The sequence below is a fragment of the Nomascus leucogenys genome, chromosome 6 (genome assembly GCF_006542625.1).
Source record: "Nomascus leucogenys isolate Asia chromosome 6, Asia_NLE_v1, whole genome shotgun sequence".
In the NCBI taxonomy this organism is placed as follows: Eukaryota; Metazoa; Chordata; class Mammalia; order Primates; family Hylobatidae; genus Nomascus; species Nomascus leucogenys.
In genome coordinates this window covers 119,209,357-119,229,999 of record NC_044386.1, presented here as the reverse complement: position 1 = coordinate 119,229,999, position 20,643 = coordinate 119,209,357, and the positions used below count along the sequence as shown (strand labels likewise).

The 20,643-nt window shown below is 51.5% G+C and overlaps 1 protein-coding gene across 2 annotated transcripts in view; it reads right to left on the bottom strand.

The window, feature by feature from the left end:
- The window catches only part of PCSK6 (proprotein convertase subtilisin/kexin type 6), a 189,225-nt gene that overhangs the window by 11,686 nt on the left and 156,896 nt on the right, over nt 1-20,643 (bottom strand). Inside the window, exons 14-19 of one of the 2 annotated variants that reach the window (XM_030815088.1) lie at nt 19,156-19,335; nt 18,954-18,992; nt 13,704-13,806; nt 12,126-12,322; nt 9,787-9,874; nt 5,659-5,762 (exon numbers count right to left, since the gene is read on the bottom strand). In XM_030815088.1, the coding sequence (XP_030670948.1) occupies nt 5,659-5,762; nt 9,787-9,874; nt 12,126-12,322; nt 13,704-13,806; nt 18,954-18,992; nt 19,156-19,335 (711 nt within the window). The remainder of the gene's footprint in view (nt 1-5,658; nt 5,763-9,786; nt 9,875-12,125; nt 12,323-13,703; nt 13,807-18,953; nt 18,993-19,155; nt 19,336-20,643) is intronic. The other variant, XM_030815089.1, reaches the window with a different exon arrangement.

Here is a 20,643-nt window from a genome sequence, read left to right as displayed (position 1 = left end):
TCCCCCAGCTGCTTCAGTTTGATTGTGGTCTTAGATTGAGACCTTGCAGTCTGCTCTGGACTCAGATGGGGCCTCTCGCTGCGTCAAGGGAAAACCTGTTTGCAGAGGTTCTGGAGCCTGGAGGGCTCAAGCACAAGGCCCTGGGCTCTGGGGCTGGCTCCACACCTCAGAACCACAGCTGCAAGCCTGGGAGGGAATTCCGAGCTCATGCAGGAGAAGCTCCTCCTTTGAGAGTCAGGAAGAGTGAAGCCGAGAAGGCCACAGGGTTCTGAGCAGGAGGCAGATGTAGGGCCCTCAAGGGGCCTCTTGAAGACCACCGTCTTCACGGCGGGTGTCTCCCTGTCCTCCTGAGAGCGGTGGGAGAGCTGCCCCCCAGGTCGGGACTCTGTCTGGTTTATGCCGCTCTGGAGCAGAGGCTGCTCTTTGCTTTGGCCAACGCCGCCCTCCCCATCGCCGATCTCTGGGAGCATCCGGTGGGTGGGTCTCGTGCACAAGGCGGGGTGCCACTCTGAGTGGGGTTTGGGAGCTGTTCAGGGCCTGCTGTTGTACCTCTCATGCCTCACCTGCTGAACCCGTCATCCCCACTATCCTTCCTCCAGCACCAGGGTCCTTAACACCTGCGGAGCCTCCGAAGTGGGAAAGAAAGCTTGTTCTTGTTTGTACTTAGTTTAATGCTCAATGCATTAAGCTTCAAAGTTGTTAAAACACATTTATTTGGAGATGGTGGCGACGGTGGCACACAAATGTAAATTCACTTAATGCCACTGAACTGTATCCCTAAAAATAGTCAAGATGGTAAATTTTATGTGATGTGTATTTTACCACAATGAAAAAGCTGTTAAAGTGGGTTGATTTTCTAAGCGACCTATTTTCTCAACTACTAAAAAATATGAATTTCATAACTCAGTGAAAGTCTTTTAAAGATTCCATTAAGTCGCAAGTCTATATACTTTGAACACTTTAAAAGCGCCCACAATCATAGCCATAAGAGCAGAATGGGCTATGCTTATACGGGACCTGCTATGTCATTTGCAGGGCCCAGTATAGAGTGAAAACACGGAGCCTTTATTCAAAACGTTGGAAAAATGTGCCACGACAGGGATTAAAACAGAAAGCATTTTCCTTTCTTTTGAATCTCTCTTGGTCTGTTGTCTCTCATTTGCTGTTTCAAGTAGTGCCGTCTCAGGCACAGGGTGCTCACGCATGAGGACTGACCATCACAGGTGCTTGGGGCACTGCCCTGCAACTTGGTATGTGTTTGCCCTGCGGGCTGTCAGCTTCTAATCCACATGCCACTCCCCAGGTGGGTAAGTCTCGTCCCACGGGGCCGCTGCATCAACCCAGCTGTGCCAGCAGCCCCGAAGGATTACAACCTCCATGCCAGGACACACGGGGCACCTGGACTCAGGAGGATGAGAGGCTCATCTCGATCAAGCTGCCTGCCAAGTGCACTGAAGCACTGTGAGCCAAGGGTGGGGACAGATTCCACCATGCCCCACCCCAAGCACTCATGCCTGACTCCGACCCTCCCCATGACTGTGCCCAGGCCCCTGGGTCGGTGGTGGGCAGCAGTGGTCACTGAATGGGAACAGGGAGGGGAATGCCCGGTGGCCCTGGGTCTCCAGGGCACAGGAAGTGGGCAGCTGAGAACAGCTGCCTCCAATGAGGTCCACACCTGACGTGGAGCAAGAAGCCTCCAGTGACTCAGAGGAGGAAAATGAGGTCTCTCTCCCAGGAGGCTGCCAGGGGATAGATGTACACGTTCCCAGGAGCTTAGAAAGAACCCCAGGCCAGAGGGCATGGGGCGCAGGGGAGACCCCCTAGAGCTGTGGACCTGCTCACCAATGAATTTAATAGCTGAAGTGGTGGAGAAGTCACTGGTTTGAGATGAGAATTCCAAGGGACTCTATAAAGCTCTTTGCCATCAGGCAATCTGGGGACTCAGAGAAAGAAAAGTGAATTATTGAAATCAAAGAGCCTGAATGTTATGGATTCAACTGACTATGAAATTTAAATAAGCAACATCAGTGATGCTCCCTAATCAATCTGGGCTAAGTAAGTCAAAGAAACAATAAAAATAACAGACAAAAAGGCGACGGGCAAACTGCTAGGGAAATCTGCTGAGCTGCCAGCAGGTGGAACCCATCCAGATGCTGAGACTGTGGCCTTGAGGGCTGCCCCAGGAGGGAACTGAGGAGCACGTATCACCCCTGGGTGGTCTGAGGTCAGCCTGGCAATCACAGGAGGACACCAGCCTTGGCCATCACAGGAGGACACCAGCCTTGGCCACAGCCTTATTCATCAGGTCTGTCTATTCCAGGATATACGGCAGTCAGGCATGTCTATTCCAGGACATACGGCAGGGAGCTGCATGGGGTGCTCATGGCCAGCCACGTGGGGAGGGGTGTGCCCGTTCTGCAGCGTTTCTGAGGCACAGTAGTATCATGGGAACTTTGACTTAGCAGAGACTTAATTCTGTTTTTTGTTTTTTGTTTTTTTTTGACAGAGTCTTACTTTGTTGCCCAGGCTAAAGTGTGTAGGGGTGTGATCTCAGCTCACTGCAACCTCCACCTCCCGGTTTCAAGCGATTTTCCTGTCTCAGCCTCCCCAGTAGCTGGGATTACAGGCGCCTGCCACCACACCCAGCTAATTTTTGTATTTTTAGTAGAGACGGTGTTTAGTCATGTTGGCCAGGCTGGTCTTGAACTCCTGACCTCAGGTGATCCACCTGCCTTGGTCTCCCGAAGTGCTGGGATTACAGGCGTGAACCACTGTGCCCGCCAGGAGAGACTTAATTCTTAAAGTATTACTGCAGGAAAAGCTCATATGATGTAAGTTTCTTAGAAAGGACCAAAGTACCAAGGACAGGAAAGAGAGAGGAGAAAACTTAACCCAAAACATATCTGAGCCTACAGACCGATGGCGCACTTCAACTTACTTGTGCAAATAGCTCTGCAAAACAAAATCCAATAAAATGAATGAATTCTCTGCTATTCTGCATAGAAACTGTGCCTGGGAGATATCTGTGCCATCATCTTTGTGGGGAATTATAATACATGTAAAATTGTTTATAGAATTCTTTTCCTCTTTGAGAATAAAATATCTAGGAATCCAACTTACAAGGGATGTGAAGGACCTCTTCAAGGAGAACTACAAACCACTGCTCAATGAAATAAAAGAGGATACAAACAAATGGAAGAACATTCCATGCTCATGGGTAGGAAGAATCAGTGTCGTGAAAATGGCCATACTGCCCCAGGTAATTTATAGATTCAATGCCATCCCCACCAAGCTACCAATGACTTTCTTCAAAGAACTGGAAAAAACTACTTTAAAGTTCATATGGAACCAAAAAAGAGCCCGCATCGCCAAGTCAATCCTAAGCCAAATGAACAAAGCTGGAGGCATCACGCTACCTGACTTTAAACTATACTACAAGGCTACAGTAACCAAAACAGCATGGTACTGGTACCACAACAGAGACATAGATCAGTGGAACAGAACAGAGCCCTCAGCAATGATGCCACATATCTACAACTATCTGATCTTTGACAAACCTGACAAAAACAAGAAATGGGGAAAGGATTCCCTATTTAATAAATGGTGCTGGGAAAACTGGCTAGCCATATGTAGAAAGCTGAAACTGGATCCCTTCCTTACACCTTATACACAAATTAATTCAAGATGGATTAAAGACTTAAATGTTAGACCTAAAACCATTAAAATCCTACAAGAAAACCTAGGCAATACCATTCAGGACATAGGCGTGGGCAAGGACTTCATGTCTAAAACACCAAAAGCAATGGCAACAAAAGCCAAAATTGACAAATGGGATCTCATTAAACTAAAGAGCTTCTGCACAGCAAAAGAAACTACCATCAGAGTGAACAGGCAACCTACAGAATGGGAGAAAATTTTTGCAACCTACTCATCTGACAAAGGGCTAATATCCAGAATCTACAATGAACTCAAACAAATTTACAAGAAAAAAACAAACAACCCCATCAAAAAGTGGGCAAAGGACATGAACAGACACTTCTCAAAAGAAGACATTTATGCAGCCAAAAAACACATGAAGAAATGCTCATCATCCCTGGCCATCAGAGAAATGCAAATCAAAACCACAGTGAGATACCATCTCACACCAGTTAGAATGGCCATCATTAAAAAAGCAGGAAACAACAGGTGCTGGAGAGGATGTGGAGAAATAGGAACACTTTTACACTGTTGGTGGGACTGTAAACTAGTTCAACCATTGTGGAAGTCAGTGTGGCGATTCCTCAGGGATCTAGAACTAGAAATACCATTTGACCCAGCCATCCCATTACTGGGTATATACCCAAAGGACTATAAATCATGCTGCTATAAAGACACATGCACACGTATGTTGATTGCGGCACTATTCACAATAGCAAAGACTTGGAACCAACCCAAATGTCCAACAACGATAGACTGGATTAAGAAAATGTGGCACATATACACCATGGAATACTATGCAGCCATAAAAAATGATGAGTTCGTGTCCTTTGTAGGGACATGGATGAAACTGGAAACCATCATTCTCAGTAAACTATCACAAGGACAAAAAACCAAACTCCACATGTTCTCACTCATAGGTGGGAATTGAACAATGAGAACTCATGGACACAGGAAGGGGAACATCACACTCCGGGGACTGTTGTGGGGTGGGGGAGGGGGGAGGGACAGCATTAGGAGATATACCTAATGCTAAATGACGAGTTAATGGGTGCAGCAAACCAACATGGCACATGGATACATATGTAACAAACCTGCACATTGTGCACATGTACCCTAAAACTTAAAGTATAATAAAAAAAAAAAAAGAATTCTTTTCCTCTTTGAACAAAATGTTCAAAATAAATGAAGATAGACACAGAGAACTAAGGCTGTGTTTGAAAACATCCCCGTCCCCACCTGGATCCATTCCCGCCTCTCCCAAAGCCCTCTCAATGTTCACGGTGTTGTGTTTCAGTCCGCGCCGTTCCACAGCAAGAGCTGAGCTCTGAGACAAGATGGCTTATGAGTGGTTGGGCATCCCTTATCCCTTTCCCTGTCTGAAATAAGCCACTGCCTGGCTGGGTTTCTAATGAGAAAGTCAGGCTGCGTGTTCAAAGTGGGCCTTTGCATTGTTTTGGGATTTTGTTTGAAATTTAAAAACATGGATTTTAAAGAAAATTTCCAACAAAACGTCTTCCTTTTGTGGAAAACGGGGTCTCACAGCCTTGCTGCCCAGGCTGGTCCTGAGCTCCTGGGCTCGAGCTATCCTCCCACTTCTGCCTCTCTAAGTGCTGGGGTTACAGGCATGAGCCACTGCAATGTACATAAAATTTACCATCTCAGCCATTTTTAAGTACAGTTCAGCAGCATTAAGTACATTCACACTGTTATGTAACCATCGCTAGCATCTATCCTTAGAACAATTGTCATTTCTCAAGTTGAGACTCCGGAATCATTAAACATTAAATCCCCACGCTCCCTGCCCCCAGTCCCTGGTAGGGCCTTTGTACCTTGTTTTGCCTTTGCATTTTCTGCAATAAATGCAGCAGCCCACGAAGTCCTAGGGCTTTCTCGGGCTCAAGGCAGCTAGCCTACCATTGGGTAACACAGGCCCAAGGCCTCCGCAGGCAGTGAACTCACCCACGCAGGTTCCGCAAGTGTGATGGCATTCCCCACACCTGACCAGCTCTGAGTCAAAGTAGGTGCCTGGCTCGCAGTCAGGAATGCAGCTGCCCCGTGCAAGGCTGTTGAAAAGAAAGAGGCAGATTTCCACATCCATTCCAAAAGCCCAATTAAATTATGACTTGCCTTCTAACACCTTCCCCAAGAGGAGGTGTAAGTGGCTGAGGCACAGTTCTTTGTGTCACTGAAAGTTCTCAGCTAAGGAAAGTTGGGAGAGCCATCCCGCAGTGCTGGGGCCCATCACCAGGCAGCAGGCGCTGGGCTCCGTCCTTGACCCAGTGATAGCTTTTCCCTACTCCAGCTCGAATCCAAACCCCGTGAAGAGAAGTGGAGCTGTGTGGGTCATCACTGGTGGCACGCTAGCTCAGTCTCAGTATCAAGTCCCTCTTGAAGTGTTGGCATTTATGACGTGTGACGGGGCTGTCAGCTACAAGGCTGGCCCTGAACCCCAACCCATTCTTGCCTCTCTCTTGCTTGAAACCTTGAAACCTTCTGCAGCTTCGCAATGAACTTGAAATAAGATGCCCTCTGGAGCCCTAGCAGGCCTGTCAGATGCAGCCCCTGCCTTCCTCTTTCACCCCATTTGTGCTTGCCCTCACTTCACTCCAGCCAGCCGAGTGCTGGACAGAGACACAGATGCTGAGCTGGACCACCCACGTGGATGGCTTCTGCCACTTCCCAGTGTTTGACCCCAAGCAAGCCAGCCAACCTCTCTACATCTCTGTTTCCCTGCCTGTTAACTGGTTTCTACATCATAAAGTTGCTTGGAGGACTCCATGAGCTAATGCCCACAAACATTTCAGTGTCTGGCACACAGCAGTGTGAATAAATATCACCTACTATTATCTCGTTAGTTCCTGAGATTCTACTGTGTACAATCTGTGACGTACATGTTTTAAATGGGTTTGCCACCAAACATACTGGAGACTCCTGCTATGACACTGGGATTTATAATAAGAAATATATGAAAAGAAAAAGAAAAAAAAAAGAAATATATGTTCGGTCTTTGTCCTGGCACACAGCTCCTAAAACCCTTGGAATTACCAAAGTGCTAAATGTCTTTGATAACTGATAGCTGGGGGTTCCTGGGTAGCCTCTAGACAGGGGCTGGCTGCCAGGGAACCAACCATTGATCAGAGCTTTGGAATTTTTAGCCCTACGACTCGGACTTCCCTCCTGGGAGGTGAGAGAGGCTGAAGGCTGAATTGATTACCAATCGCCAATGATGTAATCAATCACGCCTATGTAACAAAACCTCCATAAAAATCCAAAAGGTCAGGGTTTGGAGAGCTTCTGGGTGGGTGAACAAGAGCACGTCACATCCTGGGAGGGCAGCACAGCCCAGCCCCATAGGGATGGAAGGTCCAGCGCTCAACCCTTCCAAACCTCATCCTCCGTATCTCTTTATCTGGCTGTGCGCCATATCCTTTGTAATAAATGGGCACATGTAAGTAAAGTCTTTCCCTGTGAGCTGCTTTAGCCAATTAATCAGACCCAAGGAGGGGTCATGGCAAATCTGATTTATAGCTGGTCATTCAGAAGCACAGGTCACCATGTGGGACTTGTGATTGGCATCAAAGTGGGGCAGTCTTGGGCTGAGCCCTCAATTTGTAGGATCTGACACTATCTAGTAGTGTCAGAAGTGAGCTATTTATTTATTTTTGAGACAGGATCTCATTCTGTCACCCAGGCGGGAGTGCAGTGGCACGATCTCAGCTCACTGCAACCTCCGCCTCCCAGGTTCAAGCGATTCTCCTGCCTCAGCCTCCCAAGTAGCTGAGATTACAGGCGTGCACCACCATGTCTGGCTAATTTTTGTATTTTTAGTAGAGACAGGGTTTCGCCATGCTGGCCAGGCTGGTTTCGAACTTCTAGCCTCAACTGATCTGCCTGCCTCGGCCTCCCAAAGTGCTGGGATTACAGGTGTGAACCACCGCGTTCAGCCTGAGCTGTATGTTTATTATATATATATCTTACGGTTCACTGGAGAACTGCTTGGTGTGTGGAGAAAAACCCACATGTTTTGGCTACCAGAGGTGAAGTGTGTTGTATTTTGTGTGTGAGAGTAGCAGAAAACACTGGCTTTTCCTATCTCTTACACCTGCATTTAGCAGGAAGATGTCTGTATGTCGGCAAGCTTCTCTGCATAGATGGCAGACACCCACCCAGCACCCTTCCTCTTCATGGTGCCACGCCTACTGCGAATGGCAGTTAAATCATGTCTTTAATGACTGACATTCCCCTGCAAACCTCTCCTGTGTTGACCCCCCATGAAGAGATGGATGGCCAGAGGTGACGGCTCGGCTGCTCTCTTGCTGCTTTAACATGACTGCAGTGATTTGAAGTCACAGCTTAAGAGGATATTGGGCAATAAATGGAAGCTTTCTGTGGCTGATGGCTGGCGATGTGCCTGGAGTTTGCATGCCTCTCTGAAAGCTCGTCAGTGATGGAACCACTGCTTCTATGTGGCGGGGGCACTGCCGGGAAGCATTTTCTCTATAGCACGCTATTCCTAAATTGAGTATCCGATTTCCCTCTTCTACAGGATGGGACAGGATGCATAAATGCATTCCCTGGGATCCCTCAGCGCTTCTCTGCTGGGAAACAGGCAGGTTCCAGGGAGCTGGGAACACAGAGCGTCCTCTTCCTGATACCCCCAGCCACCAGCCTGGGTTGGGGATCCACTCCTGGGCTGCCTGACCTGCAGAGCCTGGGACATCAAAGCTGGCCTCTCCCAGGCCGCCAGCTGAATGTCTCCTTCCAACTCTTTCATCTTTGGGGGATCCCTTTCCTGGGCCAGTTCATCCTTTCACTCCTAATCCTGCCTTGTCCAGCCAACAGGTTTAAATGACAGCAGATGTGATGCATGACTTTGGGAGCCTTGCTTTGCCTTCCCTCTCCTGGACTCCTAGCTGCTTGGGGTCCTCTTCTCCCCAGTACTCTGATCTGGAAGAAAGGGGCAGGCTGAAGGAAATGAAGGCATAGTGTCTCCTGGGGAAACTTCTTCTCCCATTTGTAAAATGCAAGTAAGAATTATGTGTACTTCACAGGTTGCTGCAAAGATTAAATGAGGCAACACTGGTGCAAAAGCCCCTGGAATAAGAGAAGATATGCTCAGTAGTTTTCCTCCTTTGTTCTTTACTCCAAAAAAAGAAACTTCTTCTATGGAGAATTCCAGTCCTCACAGCGTCTGAGAAGGGAGACAGGGCTGGGAGTGTGTTGCAGTCCTCCACCGCCTCACCCTGCAAAAGCAGCTCCCTGCCTGGACCGCAGCATCCTCATCACTGCCAGCCTGCGGAAATGCAGAGTCGTGGGCTCTACCCAGACCCGCTGCGTCAGAACCTGCATTTGAACACCAGGTGATCCTTCCAGTGCAGACCATGGTGCTAGTCTCCCTACTATGGGAGTGGCCCCCCAAAAATTTTGAACAGAATGTTCTAAGATTTTAGACAGCAATTTGGAGGAACAGGTAATGCATATTTGATTGCATTAAATGCAGTTTGGTTGCATTAAATGGGCTGAAGAAACATTTCAAAATATTCCAAGAACAATCATTAACCCAATAGAACGATTTTAAAGAAAATGCATGCTGAGCTTTACGGGGCTGAGCCTGATGAACAGGGAGAACCAGGAACATAAAGATCACCCTCGGGAAGGCGTGAAGATGCCAGGAGCTGGGAGAAAAAGAGAAGACCGAGGGATGCAGATGACAGAGGGTGGGTGAGCCGCTACAGCCCACCCCCCGCCCAGACAGCGAGGGGAACTGGAGCAGGTGGAGGTGCTGGAGCAAGAGGAGGCGGATCTGGGCACAGCCCTGTGCTGTATGTGATGTGATCAAGTGCTGCTTTACCCAATTCGCCCATGTTGTGTAAAACGAAGAGATTCCACCCATCCTCTCCCTTTCCATCCTGCACAGCCATCTCTAAGTGAACACACGATTTCCAGGACTCGGAATCTTTACCCTCAATGGCTTTGGGCCTCTGACAGTTCAGCTTTTAGGAGAAATGCACAAACGTAGCAAATCCATAACAAACTCAAAACAGCGCCACCGCCCTGGCATTCCTCAGGTTTCGAGGGGATTTTTACCTGAATCCTTCTTTACAGACAGTACATTTCTCAGGTTCATCCACGCACTTTTTACAGCTTGGGTGGCATTTAAGGCAATTTTTCTGACCTGGAGAAAAATAGCAAGATAAGAAAAGAGAAGGGACAGCACTGACAGGAATCAAATCTGGGCAAGCAGGCCCCCGGCATTTCAAAGCGGGGGTGCAGGTGGGCTGTTCCCCGAATCCACCTCTGGAATGGGTAGAAATAAAGCAGCCAGAGGCTGCTTGTACCTGGTGTGGGGGTCACAGATTTCTCACCCCCCCTTTCTGAGGTAAGTTAAGGTCCTCAGACAACCACCAGGCCTCTGAGGTGGTTCCGCTTATTTCAACAGGGATGGAGGCCAGTTCCTGGTGGGCTGAGTAGAGTTTAACGAGGTGGAAATCTTCATAAACGTGGCCAGTGGGCAGGTGTGGGGTGGGGAGCCTGAGGCTGCTGCTTGCCCCCTACAGTGCTTTCTCAGGGAAACCTATGTATGAAGATCTGGCTGCTCTAGATGGTGAGACAGGAACCTATGGCGAGTCATCGTGCCTCCTGGGGAAGCTCTGGGTCACCCCAACTCCCACCTGTGATGTCCTAAGTTATTATCTGGGTTGGCGCCTCATGAAACACCACCAGGCACCACTCCTAAGTGGCTGGGGTGCTCTGGGCCTGGGAGCGAACGGCTGCTTGTCACACCTGAACGTGTCCCCCTCAGGGCCCCCACAGGTGGCATCACACGCCATAAAGCAGGTGCTGAGTGAGGATGTCGGGGTGAAGAAGGGTGGCTAATTGTGCCCTTGGGAAGGGGGTGGGGATGAAGGCGTCTCCGTCCTTTGCAAAGGTCTGGTTGGCAGCCCAGGGCAAGCGTTCGCAAAGGCTGTGAAATGTGTCTTCCATGACTTTTTGTTTCCCCTCTAAAGGGAGTCTGGGATGGGTGAGGTGGCTCACACCTGTAATCCCAGCACTTTGGGAGGCCAAGGCAGATGGATCATTTGAGATCAGGAGTTCGAGACCAGCCTGACCAACATGGTGAAACCCCATCTCTACTAAAAATACAAAAAAATTAGCCGGGCGTGATGGCGCATGCCTGTAATCCCAGCTACTCGGGAGGCTGTGGTGGGAGAATTGCTTGAACCAGGAGGCAGAGGTTGCAGTGAGCTGAGATCACACCACTGCACTCTAGCCTGGGCGACAGAGCGAGACTCCATCTCAAAAAAAAAAAAAAAAAAAAAAGGGAGTCTGGTTATTTGATGGCTTTATATGTCTTTAAAGATTTCCCGGCTCTTGTCCACAGGGGTAACAGCAATGCCATGACAGGCCGCATCAATGACCCATCCTGAGCAGCAAGGGCCCAGAGAGGAGGGCTGTGGGGAGGCCTGCTACCCGGAGGACCACAAATGCCAAACGGGAGCTTCTTTAATGTGTTTGAGAAGTATCCCCCGTCAATTTAACCCAAGCCCTGCTTTTGTGTCCCCCAGGGCGAGGTGAATTACTAAAACATGGCATGGGGTCGTGGGCCTAGAACTCCTGTCCATCCCCCCCACCCTCCTGGGACAGCAGGACAGCAAGACACCTGGCCTTGTGGCTCTGAGTTCGAGTCCCACCTCCATCATGACTAGTTGTGGCCTTTGCCCTTGCTTAGCTTTGATTCCCCATCTGTAGGACGAGGAAAACACTGCCTGGCTAGCATTCAGAGGTGAGGCTGCCGCCTGTGAAATGCCCGGTAAAGACAAACCCATCCCTTCCGAGCCCAGCTGACATTGGTCAGCAGCTCCTTTTCATTTCTGCAAACCTTCTGCCCACACTTAAATCCCAATTTCATCTCAGCAGCCCTGCCTAGGAGGGCTCTCCCCCAGCTCTGACCGCCAATCCCATATGCCCTGACCCACACCCAGTGCACACATCCTGTGTTACAGAGAAGCTGATGGCATAGTCTTTCCTGCAGGAGAAATTACAGGACAGACAGCAGGACCTCCTCTTCTGGTACCTGAAATCAGACTGGGTTCAAGAGGGGCTGGCCCCAGCCACCTCTCTGCCCTTGCTCACTAGCGGATGTTGACGCTGGTGCAGATGCGTGAAACTCCCTGGACAGCCAGGATGTGTCTCAGCATCACTTGGAACTTCTCCTGGCCAGGTCCATGGGTGAAGTGCTATCAACTAACAGGTCTGGGTGCTTTGATTTCATCGTCTCTGCCTCCTTCCCCTGCTGAAAGTCCTTACTCAGAACAACAAAATACGCAGGAAGCAGAAGGCTGGGAAATTCTCCCAGGAGAGAGGACACGGGCCCAGAAAGTTGGGGCTGGCTCATCAGTTCTTGTGCCCACAAACATGCCACTTACTTTCATCAGCATAAAATCCTGCAGGACAGAGGGTCACACAGGTGTTCATCTCCTGGTGGTGATAGAACCCACGGCGGCAAGACAGGCACTGTGTCACACCTCTGCCGGTGCAGGTCTCACACCCCTTGTGGCACCGGCGACAGCGTCTTGCTGTTGTGTCCCCAAAGTAGCCCAAGGGGCACACGCTCACGCACTTCCTGTAGGAGCAAAGGCAGGAGGGTGAGGGCCTTGCCAACCCAGCCCCAGCCCCACGCCCGCCCCTTTGTTTCCTTTGAGGAAACAAAGGCTTCAGGAGTGAATGTCAAACGCGATGCCCTTTGTCTTGGTGAGTGCAGTTCTGAGGTTCCTGTGTACACAGGTGGAGAGGCTGGAGGCCTTGCACAGAACCTGGGAACCCTTTCTCTTCAAAGCTGGCCCCACTGGAAGGTCCTGAGGGTACACATGTTTCCCAAGGGCGTTGTGAGGTTGGTATTTGACTTTTGGAACTGTCAGCTCTGGCAAAACCCTCTCTCGGGTGCCCTCAGGGAGTGAGTCTTGTGGGTAGTGAGTGTGGCCAGCAGGGTGACAGCCTTTGCACTTTGGCCAGTGAGTGCACTGTGGCTGGGAGCTCTAGGATGCCACGAGAGCCACATGGGCGCCTAGCTCCACCGTGCACGGCTGCACCCGTGTGCACCAGTGGTTGGTGGGTGCATCTGTCACCCAGGCCTTTGGGGAGCCTAGCAGTGTCCTGTCATCATGGCCTCTGAGGCCTGGCACGTGCAGGGCATAATGGGGGCTCAAGGAAGTTTGTGAAATGAGAATGGACAACAGAGCAGCTGCAGGACTGGCAGGGAAGATAATCTGAGAAAGTGGTGACGCCAGGAGCTGGAGGAGCTCAGTGGACAGAGCTCAGGGCCTGACCGCAGGACTGGCAGGGAAGAGAATCTTAGAAAGTGGTGACGCCAGGAGCTGGAGGAGCTCAGTGGACAGAGCTCAGGGCCTGACTGCGGGCCACACAGGAGGGCACACTCATCACAGAAGGGTCAGCCTGAACTGGGCAGTTGGCCATATACCTGGGGTCAGAGCTCCTGATATCCTCCCTCAGGGTAAACTCAGCCTCATGGGCTCTCTGGGGAGGTGCCAGGAGAGCTTCTGTGAAAGCCCCACACCCAACTAGAGTCCAGAGACACTGAGAAAAAGACCATCAACAGGCTTCAGCCTGTCCAAGAGCCACGTCCCCCGAGCTGGCCTGTGAGGGCAGTGCCAGGGCCTCGAATCGCATCTGTCTCCAGGCCCCCTGGGGCAGCCTTGGCACGCCCAACACGACCCATTTCTAACAACATGGATAGAAAAGGCTTTATACGCACGACGCCAATGTGCAACAGCGTCTCATTTCTCCATAACGGACAGGTATGATTTGTACGATAGGAATGCCAAGTTACTAAAAATTTAAAAACTCCAAAGCAGTTAACCTCAGTGTGATGATTGTTTGGGGGTGCTACATTAATTCCTAACCGGAGCATCAGGACATGGAGGGGCTGAGGACACAACTGGAAAGTCACTGAGTGGTGAGCCACAGGGCTGTGGGACACGCATTACCTGCTGGTCTTGACACTCCCCAGGCTGAAGTGGACGCAGTTCAAGCACTGGTCTGCATTGGGGCCATCACAGCCTTTCTCACCACACTCCGGATGGCACACACCTTAAAGAAACAAGCATTGCCTTTCATCCAGAGAGATGCCTTCTCCATCTACTGCAGCCCCGCAGATCCCTGTGTCAGGATATCGCAGCTTGGCAGGGTTGGGAGATGCTCCCAGGCCCCGCTGGGGCTGGACGGCCAGACAACAAGGCGGGAGCAGCCGTCCCTGCGGGTAACAGGCACAGCTGAGCCTCGCTGGGCTCCAGTATCAGTCTGAGCACTCTAGACAGGGATGGCATGAGAAGGAGTGAAACATCCAGGGTGGGTATGCAGCCCAGAGCAGGGAGGAGACGGGACTTGTGAGAGCCTGGAGGGGTAACAGGGAGGGAGAGGCTGGGACAGCTGTTTCATTCACTCACTTGCACCAGCACCTTTGACTTCCACGTGGAGGACAGAGCAACACAAGGGGGGTGCTGAGTGTCAGGGGAGCTGCTGGCAAGCTGATGAGCCAGGAGGAATTAGGTAGCACCCCCCCTAACTCGCTGTGGTGGGAATGGGGATGGATCTCTGCATGCTCAGGACCGCCTGGTGCGGCTGTCGCTGGGCAGGTCTGGGGTGGGGCAGGGACAGAGCTTGACAGTGCTGTCCTAGGGTTGGGGGGCTGCTGTTTTCTGTGCTGAGGGCTGAGCCCCTTTCAGAACACCCCCTTTAGGCTTTCCTCAGAGCCCTTGGTGGGACGGCAGCTGTGTCTTCCCTCAAGTTCCCAGGGGTCCCCAGCTTCTCACTCTGGAGGCTGGTGTGTTGTTGGAAAAACAACTGAGAACTGCAGGGGAGCTGAGTAGACGCCAGCAAACCTCATCCTCCAGGTCCTTCCCAGGTATCCCAGAGATGAACCCAGTGTTAAGGGTCTACCCCTCAGGCCGGGGCGGGGCACACTGCAGGGGTCCTCCCCACGCTGGTCGGCGGCAGGAGTGACGCCTGAAGCCAGAGCTGGGTGGACCTACTGGGTGGGCCTACTGCCCACCCGTCCCTCCTATGCTGGGGAAATGGCCCAGGGGACCCCGACAGCTCTGAGACACAGGGACTAAGTGGGGCGTGTGAAGGCTTCTGAGTTACTGGAAGAAAAACCTGCTCCTCCGAGGTGTGTGTTATTAGAGGGGATGGGGAGTGAGCTCAAGAGCAAAGACTAGTGAGCTGCTGGCCACCTTCATTTGGCGGGGACTTGAGGAAAAGACAAAGTCCTCATTCTCTGCTGCCCACAGTGGGGTTTTGCTGGGGCACACAAAGCCCTCTGCACTCGTCTTGAAGTCTCCAGACCTTCCCAGTGTTAGACCCAGTGACACTGGCTCCCTCCCCGAAGGCGCTCTGGTGTTATCTCCCTGGTTTTCACTGGGAGGGGCGCTTCGCCTGTCCCGGTTCCCACTGTGAACCCCTTTCAGAGCTGTGTGTATCCACAAGGACACTCTAGACACTGTTCCTGGGTGGTGCTGGTATCCTGGGTTCCAGATGCCACCTGCCATTCCTAAAACTCATTGCTAAGCTCCTCCCCCCAGCTTCAGAGGGTTTACTATAATATTTTGGATCAATTCCCATCTGATTGGATTCTTTGCCCACCTCATCCTGGGTCATCTATGGGGACAGCCTCCAATATCCTCACTTCTTGCACCATTGCTTTAAATTACCCATTGAGCCCAAAACTCCAGCTCAGCCACTGGACTCTCGCCTTCCCACCCTCACAGCTGGCCCAGCGAGGGCAGGGCTGTCGCGGTGACTTAAGGACGTCTCTCCTGCCTTTTCCTGCAGCGTTTTCTCCCTGAGGAGGCAGCAGGTCTGTCTTGCTTGATAAAGTGAACAATTTCCTTCATCTTAAGAAGACGAGGGCAGGAGTGGGACAGGGAGGCCGCAGACCAATCTTTTCACTCTTTCTAGACACAGGCAATGGGAGATGGGTGGGCAGGGCTTGGTTCGGTGTGTTCACTGCTAGATTCCCGGCAGTAGGCACAGAGCAGGTGCTCAATCACTATTTGCTAAGTGGATGAGAGGAGGGTGGCTAGGAACAGGGAAAATGCAGATGTCCTCACCATCTCCAGACAGAATGTTCTAGGATGTCCTCGGAGGAGGACAGCCTTAGGGAGGGCCCTGGAGCAGTGCTCCCAGCTGCTGGTCTGGGTGTATGGACTTCACGCCCCCCACCCCCATTCCTGGGTCTCTCTGCAGGGGACAGCTTATTCAGTAATTTTGCAAGGAGTCCCATGCAAGGTTGAGGGTTATTCAGCAGAGCTGCAGAGCCTCCACACTGCACTGAGGTCACCCACCGGTCAGGTTAAGACGACGCCCATCCAAGGGCGGAGATACCTAGATAAATATCTGTAAACAAACCTCCCCAGTACGGCTGTTGACTTGAATTGTGTTTGAAAGCCAAATATCCAGATTCGTCTCTCCCATGAAGCGTTCTTAAATCAAATCCACCTGGCTGTCCACGTTGGACCAATCACTCCACGGCCTGAGCGTGTTCTGGTCCAGCTGTAGCTCATTCTCTGGGCGAGCATGTTGTTCGTGTTGCAGTTTGTACTTATGTCCGCTTTTCCCCTTGCCTCAATTAGCATGAAGGTTCCTCCAAGCCCCACTGCCTTCTTGTGTCGCTTCCAGTAACTCCTAGCAGGGGTCTCTTCATACAAGGGGGGCTCCGTTCACGTGCTGAACAGCCTGGCTAGCGGCTGATGCCCCTCTAGATGGGCTTAGACTGACACGGGTTTATTTAAAAACTCCACCTTCAATCCTTTGTGGAGGAAATCCAAGATTTAAAAAAATACACAAACAAATAAATGTCAGAAGCAACTTGGGAGTTCTCCACGGGCTTTGCCACTGCGCGCTCAGACCAGCTGCCGAAGGACAGGAGCGTCTGGTATCACCATCTTCTCCGCCATTCACGCCATCCAAGAACAGCACACCGGAACCTCACTGGAGCAGTATCAGACCCGAGAGGCAAGACTTGGGCCGATTAACTGCAGACAAGAGGTGCCCACAAGAACAAGAGCACATTGAGCACAAGTCTGGTTTCCTTCCTGACTGCTGTGCCCTGAGCAAGTGACCTGAGGCTTCTGGACCTCTGCTCGAGCCTGTCGAGTGAGCACGGATGTGCTGAGCCTGTGAGCACACATGGTCCTGCTCCAGACATCACCCTCATCCTGGAAACTGGCTCCTGTTCCTGTGATCTGTCCTGGAACCCTGTCTTCCAGACAAGGCCACGTGGGTTCTTGGCTTCCCTTGCAGTCCTGTGTGGATGACCAGTGTCCTGGGCTGATCTCAGCCCCCTCCGTTTCCTTCGCTCAAGGATGGCTTCTTTCCTGAGGCCCAGGCTTCCCTGTGTTCCTGTGCCAGTACTGTCCTGGCCTCCCAGCCACTCTCTTTCAGGAACCCAAGCCCTTCCCTGCCTCCTGCCCCGTCCTCGCTGGTTTCAGTATCTGCCAGCTCCCTAAGCCACGCTGCCTGCAGGCACCTAAGAGTGGTTGCTACAGGTGCAGACCCCCAGGCGTCCCACACCTGCTGAGTCCCAGTCTCTGGGGGGTGGGGGGGCAGCCCAGGGTCTGCTCTCAACCCAGCACCCTGCAGAGTCCCTGGGGTGGCCTCCACCTGCACTCTGGCCACCAGACGGCTCTGGCCCAGCAGGCTGGCTGTCACCACAAAGTTGTCCACCTTCAGAACCACAGCACTGACATCTTCCTTGTGCCCCACGCTGCCCGCCGCAGCTGCTGCCCTTTCTCCCAGCCAGATGCTCTGGTCCTCAACCTTCCTCTCCAGGGACCATCTTGCCTGCTGCTGTCCTGGGACCCTGGCCATTTGCAAGTACTGCCTAGGCTTCCCTCGTCCCCCTCGCTCACCTCTATTTCTTGGCAACTGCTCTCTTGCCCAAAGGGTCCAGGTGCAGCCTCCACTGGCCTGGGCCCGTCACTCCCGATGCACCATGCCCATGGCCAGCTCCGCACACCCCGTCTCACATCCACCTGAGCTCGTGTTGGACTCTAACGTGGCTCCTCCTTCTCCTTTGGCTTCCACACTTTGGCACCGTCCGGTTCTCACCACCTCTGTCACTCTGTCCTGGTCTCTGAATAGGCTCTCCTGCTGTCTCTGGTCTGCCCATCCCACGCACCCCTGAGACTTGAGGGGCTTCCCTGAGAGCCAGAAATGCATCTCCTTCCCAAGGAGACCCCCTCTCTCCACCTAAGCCCTGCTCAGCAGACTGCCGGACTGCAGAATGGCATTACAGTGAGGCTCCACTGTGTAAGGCTGAAGTCAGTAGCAGACTTTAAGAAAAAAATCAGTTCTTTATTAGTAATTACTGAATCTTGCCACAGTTTATAAATCACAGGGAAACAGAGCAGATTAGTCCATACATAATTCAATGCTCTATTTTAAAGGAATAGCAGAAGAAATTTAAAATGGAATCGACCATAATTTATACTTGATATGTGTTGGTGGAATTCTCTATTTGTTATTTGTTTTTCACAGAAGATATTAGATAACTTAAAGCATCAGTGTTCTTAGATATCACCCATCATTTATCATTTAGCCATAGTATTTAGCTAAGGAAAATATGTCCAACCAGAAATACCTCTTCTCACACAAACTGCTACAGGAGGGCTCAGAGGGAGAAGAACAGCTTCTAGTCTAACACATGAATAATAGCCGTGTCCAGCTCAGTGGCTGGAGCCTCTCTGGGCAGCTGTGGCTTTTGGCTGCCTTGTGGCGTTAACTGGTGGCCCCAAACCAGGGCCCACCTTGGCAATGGGATGACTGGAGAAAAAGGATTGATGCAGGGCCTTTTTAGATGCTATAAGAGTTTCAAGGCGTCTGTGAAGCATCAGTATTTGCTGACATCATCTCTCGAGATCCTCTCTGGGTCTTTAACCCTAGGCCTCCAGGCTGGTCAGGATCTCGGCCACGAGCTCCTTTCCCAGCTGTGCTCCTTGAACTCAACCTTCCTGGGTCCTTGGGAGTAACTGTCCTTCCCACATCCTGACCTCAGGGACTAGTGGATGTACTTGAGGGAGTCAGGAGGCTGAGCTGTGAGATGGGGGCCTTTGGAAAGGGGGTGCTCCTGGAAGTGGCTAACTTACCAGGGGGCAAGACCCCATTCTGGTTGGGCATATAGACCCTGCTCTCCCAGCTGGGAAGGTTGGAAAATACTTACTGGTTTGAAGCATACTTACTGGTCTGTAAAATATTAGCAGAGCCTGGGGTGGAATGAGCTGTGTGAGTGCAAATTGCCATGATTATTATGACTCCCAGGCAAGAGAAGACACACAACCATCAGCCCCACCTTTGCCAGGAGCAGCCCCACATTTTAAGAGCTACTCTGGACAATCAAAGCTCGTGGAAGCTGGCCGTCTCCTCTTACTTCAGGTTCATTACCTGTGTAATCTTCCTCATCTTCAGGAACTTCCACCTGGGAGGGTGACAGGGCAGCCTTGGGTGGCTCCAGCCCTGGGGCCGAGAGCTCCAGCATCCGCGAGCGGGACTGATGGGCACTGAAGGTGTGGTACGGGTGCTCCGCTGTGCCATACAGTATGAGGCTCCATTCTTTCAACTTCCCTGGAAGGCACCAAACCCACAGAGTTACCTGCCTGTGCCAAGACCTCTGTCGCTCACAGAAATAAGCCAGATGCTGCCTGGCTCCTCCCCGATAGCTGGGCTCTGGCCTGCTACCTTCACTTCCTGGTTACCTGCTGGCCAGGTGTGCCCCTATTGCCCAGGCCACATGCTGCTTTGCCCCGGTGTCTCATTCCTGCAAGCCAGTGCCCCTTTTATTCCTGTTCTATCGAGCTGCCTTCTGCTTTCTGTCCTTGTTGGGATGGAGGTCAGCCGGGCTGGACTCTCCACTGTCCTGGAGGCTGTCCTCTGCCCTGCTGATCTCACTGCAGCCTCCCTCGATGCTGCCTCCCCGCTGACTAGCAGCAGCCACCTTCCCGTCTTGGGATATCCGGTGGATAAATCTGGTGCCAGGCCTGGCTGTGAGTCTTACCCCACAGCCTCCAAATGTGATAACTGGGTTGCATGGAGGAGCCCTGCTGTCTGGATCCTTGATCCTAGATCATGGGAAGACTGGGTCTAGAGCTCTCTCCTCCACAGCTAGCCCAGGACAGTGAGGGATGTTCTGGGGGGTAGCAGTGCTGGTAAAAACCCAAATGTCTGCAGAAGCTGGGTGGACGGAGAACATCTTTGAAAGCAGGGGGATGAGTAGACAGACACCAGGCTCCATGGGGGACATGAGGGACAGACAGACACAGGAAAGACAGTGCTGATGGGAGAGCTCGCAGCCAACATGGGGGCAGCAGGGGTCCCGCTCCAACGAGGGCTCCGCAGGGAGTGGTGGCCCATGCAGCTGTCTGTTCTCAGGTATGAAGCAAAGTGAAAATCCTGGTAGCAATTTCCAGGTGAATTCCTGATGTTATAAACACATTATAAACAGTCCCCAATTTATGACAGTTTGACTTACAATTTTCTGACTTTACAATGGTGTGGAAGCCAGATGCATTCAGTACACTCCTAGACTTAATGGTGGGGCTGTGTTGGGATGAATCCACCATAAGTTGAAAATATCATCGAAATAAGTCAACTTACAATTGTAAGTCAAAGAGCATCTATGCAGGTAGTTAACGCGTATCTGCAGGCTGGCTCTGCTGCTGGCCACTGGTTTAAGCTGCTTCTTCTTCTTCTTCTTCTTTTTTTAACCACAGCATCCCCAGAACTCAGAGCAGGGTAACTGTTTAGAAGGTCATCACCCCACATAGTTGGGGGGCCAGGGGCCAGTGTGACCTGCCCAAGGACAGCTGCTCGTGCTGACGGGGCTTCCGGACGCCCCAGCCTTTCGGTGTCTTTCTAACTGGATTGGCTCAACAG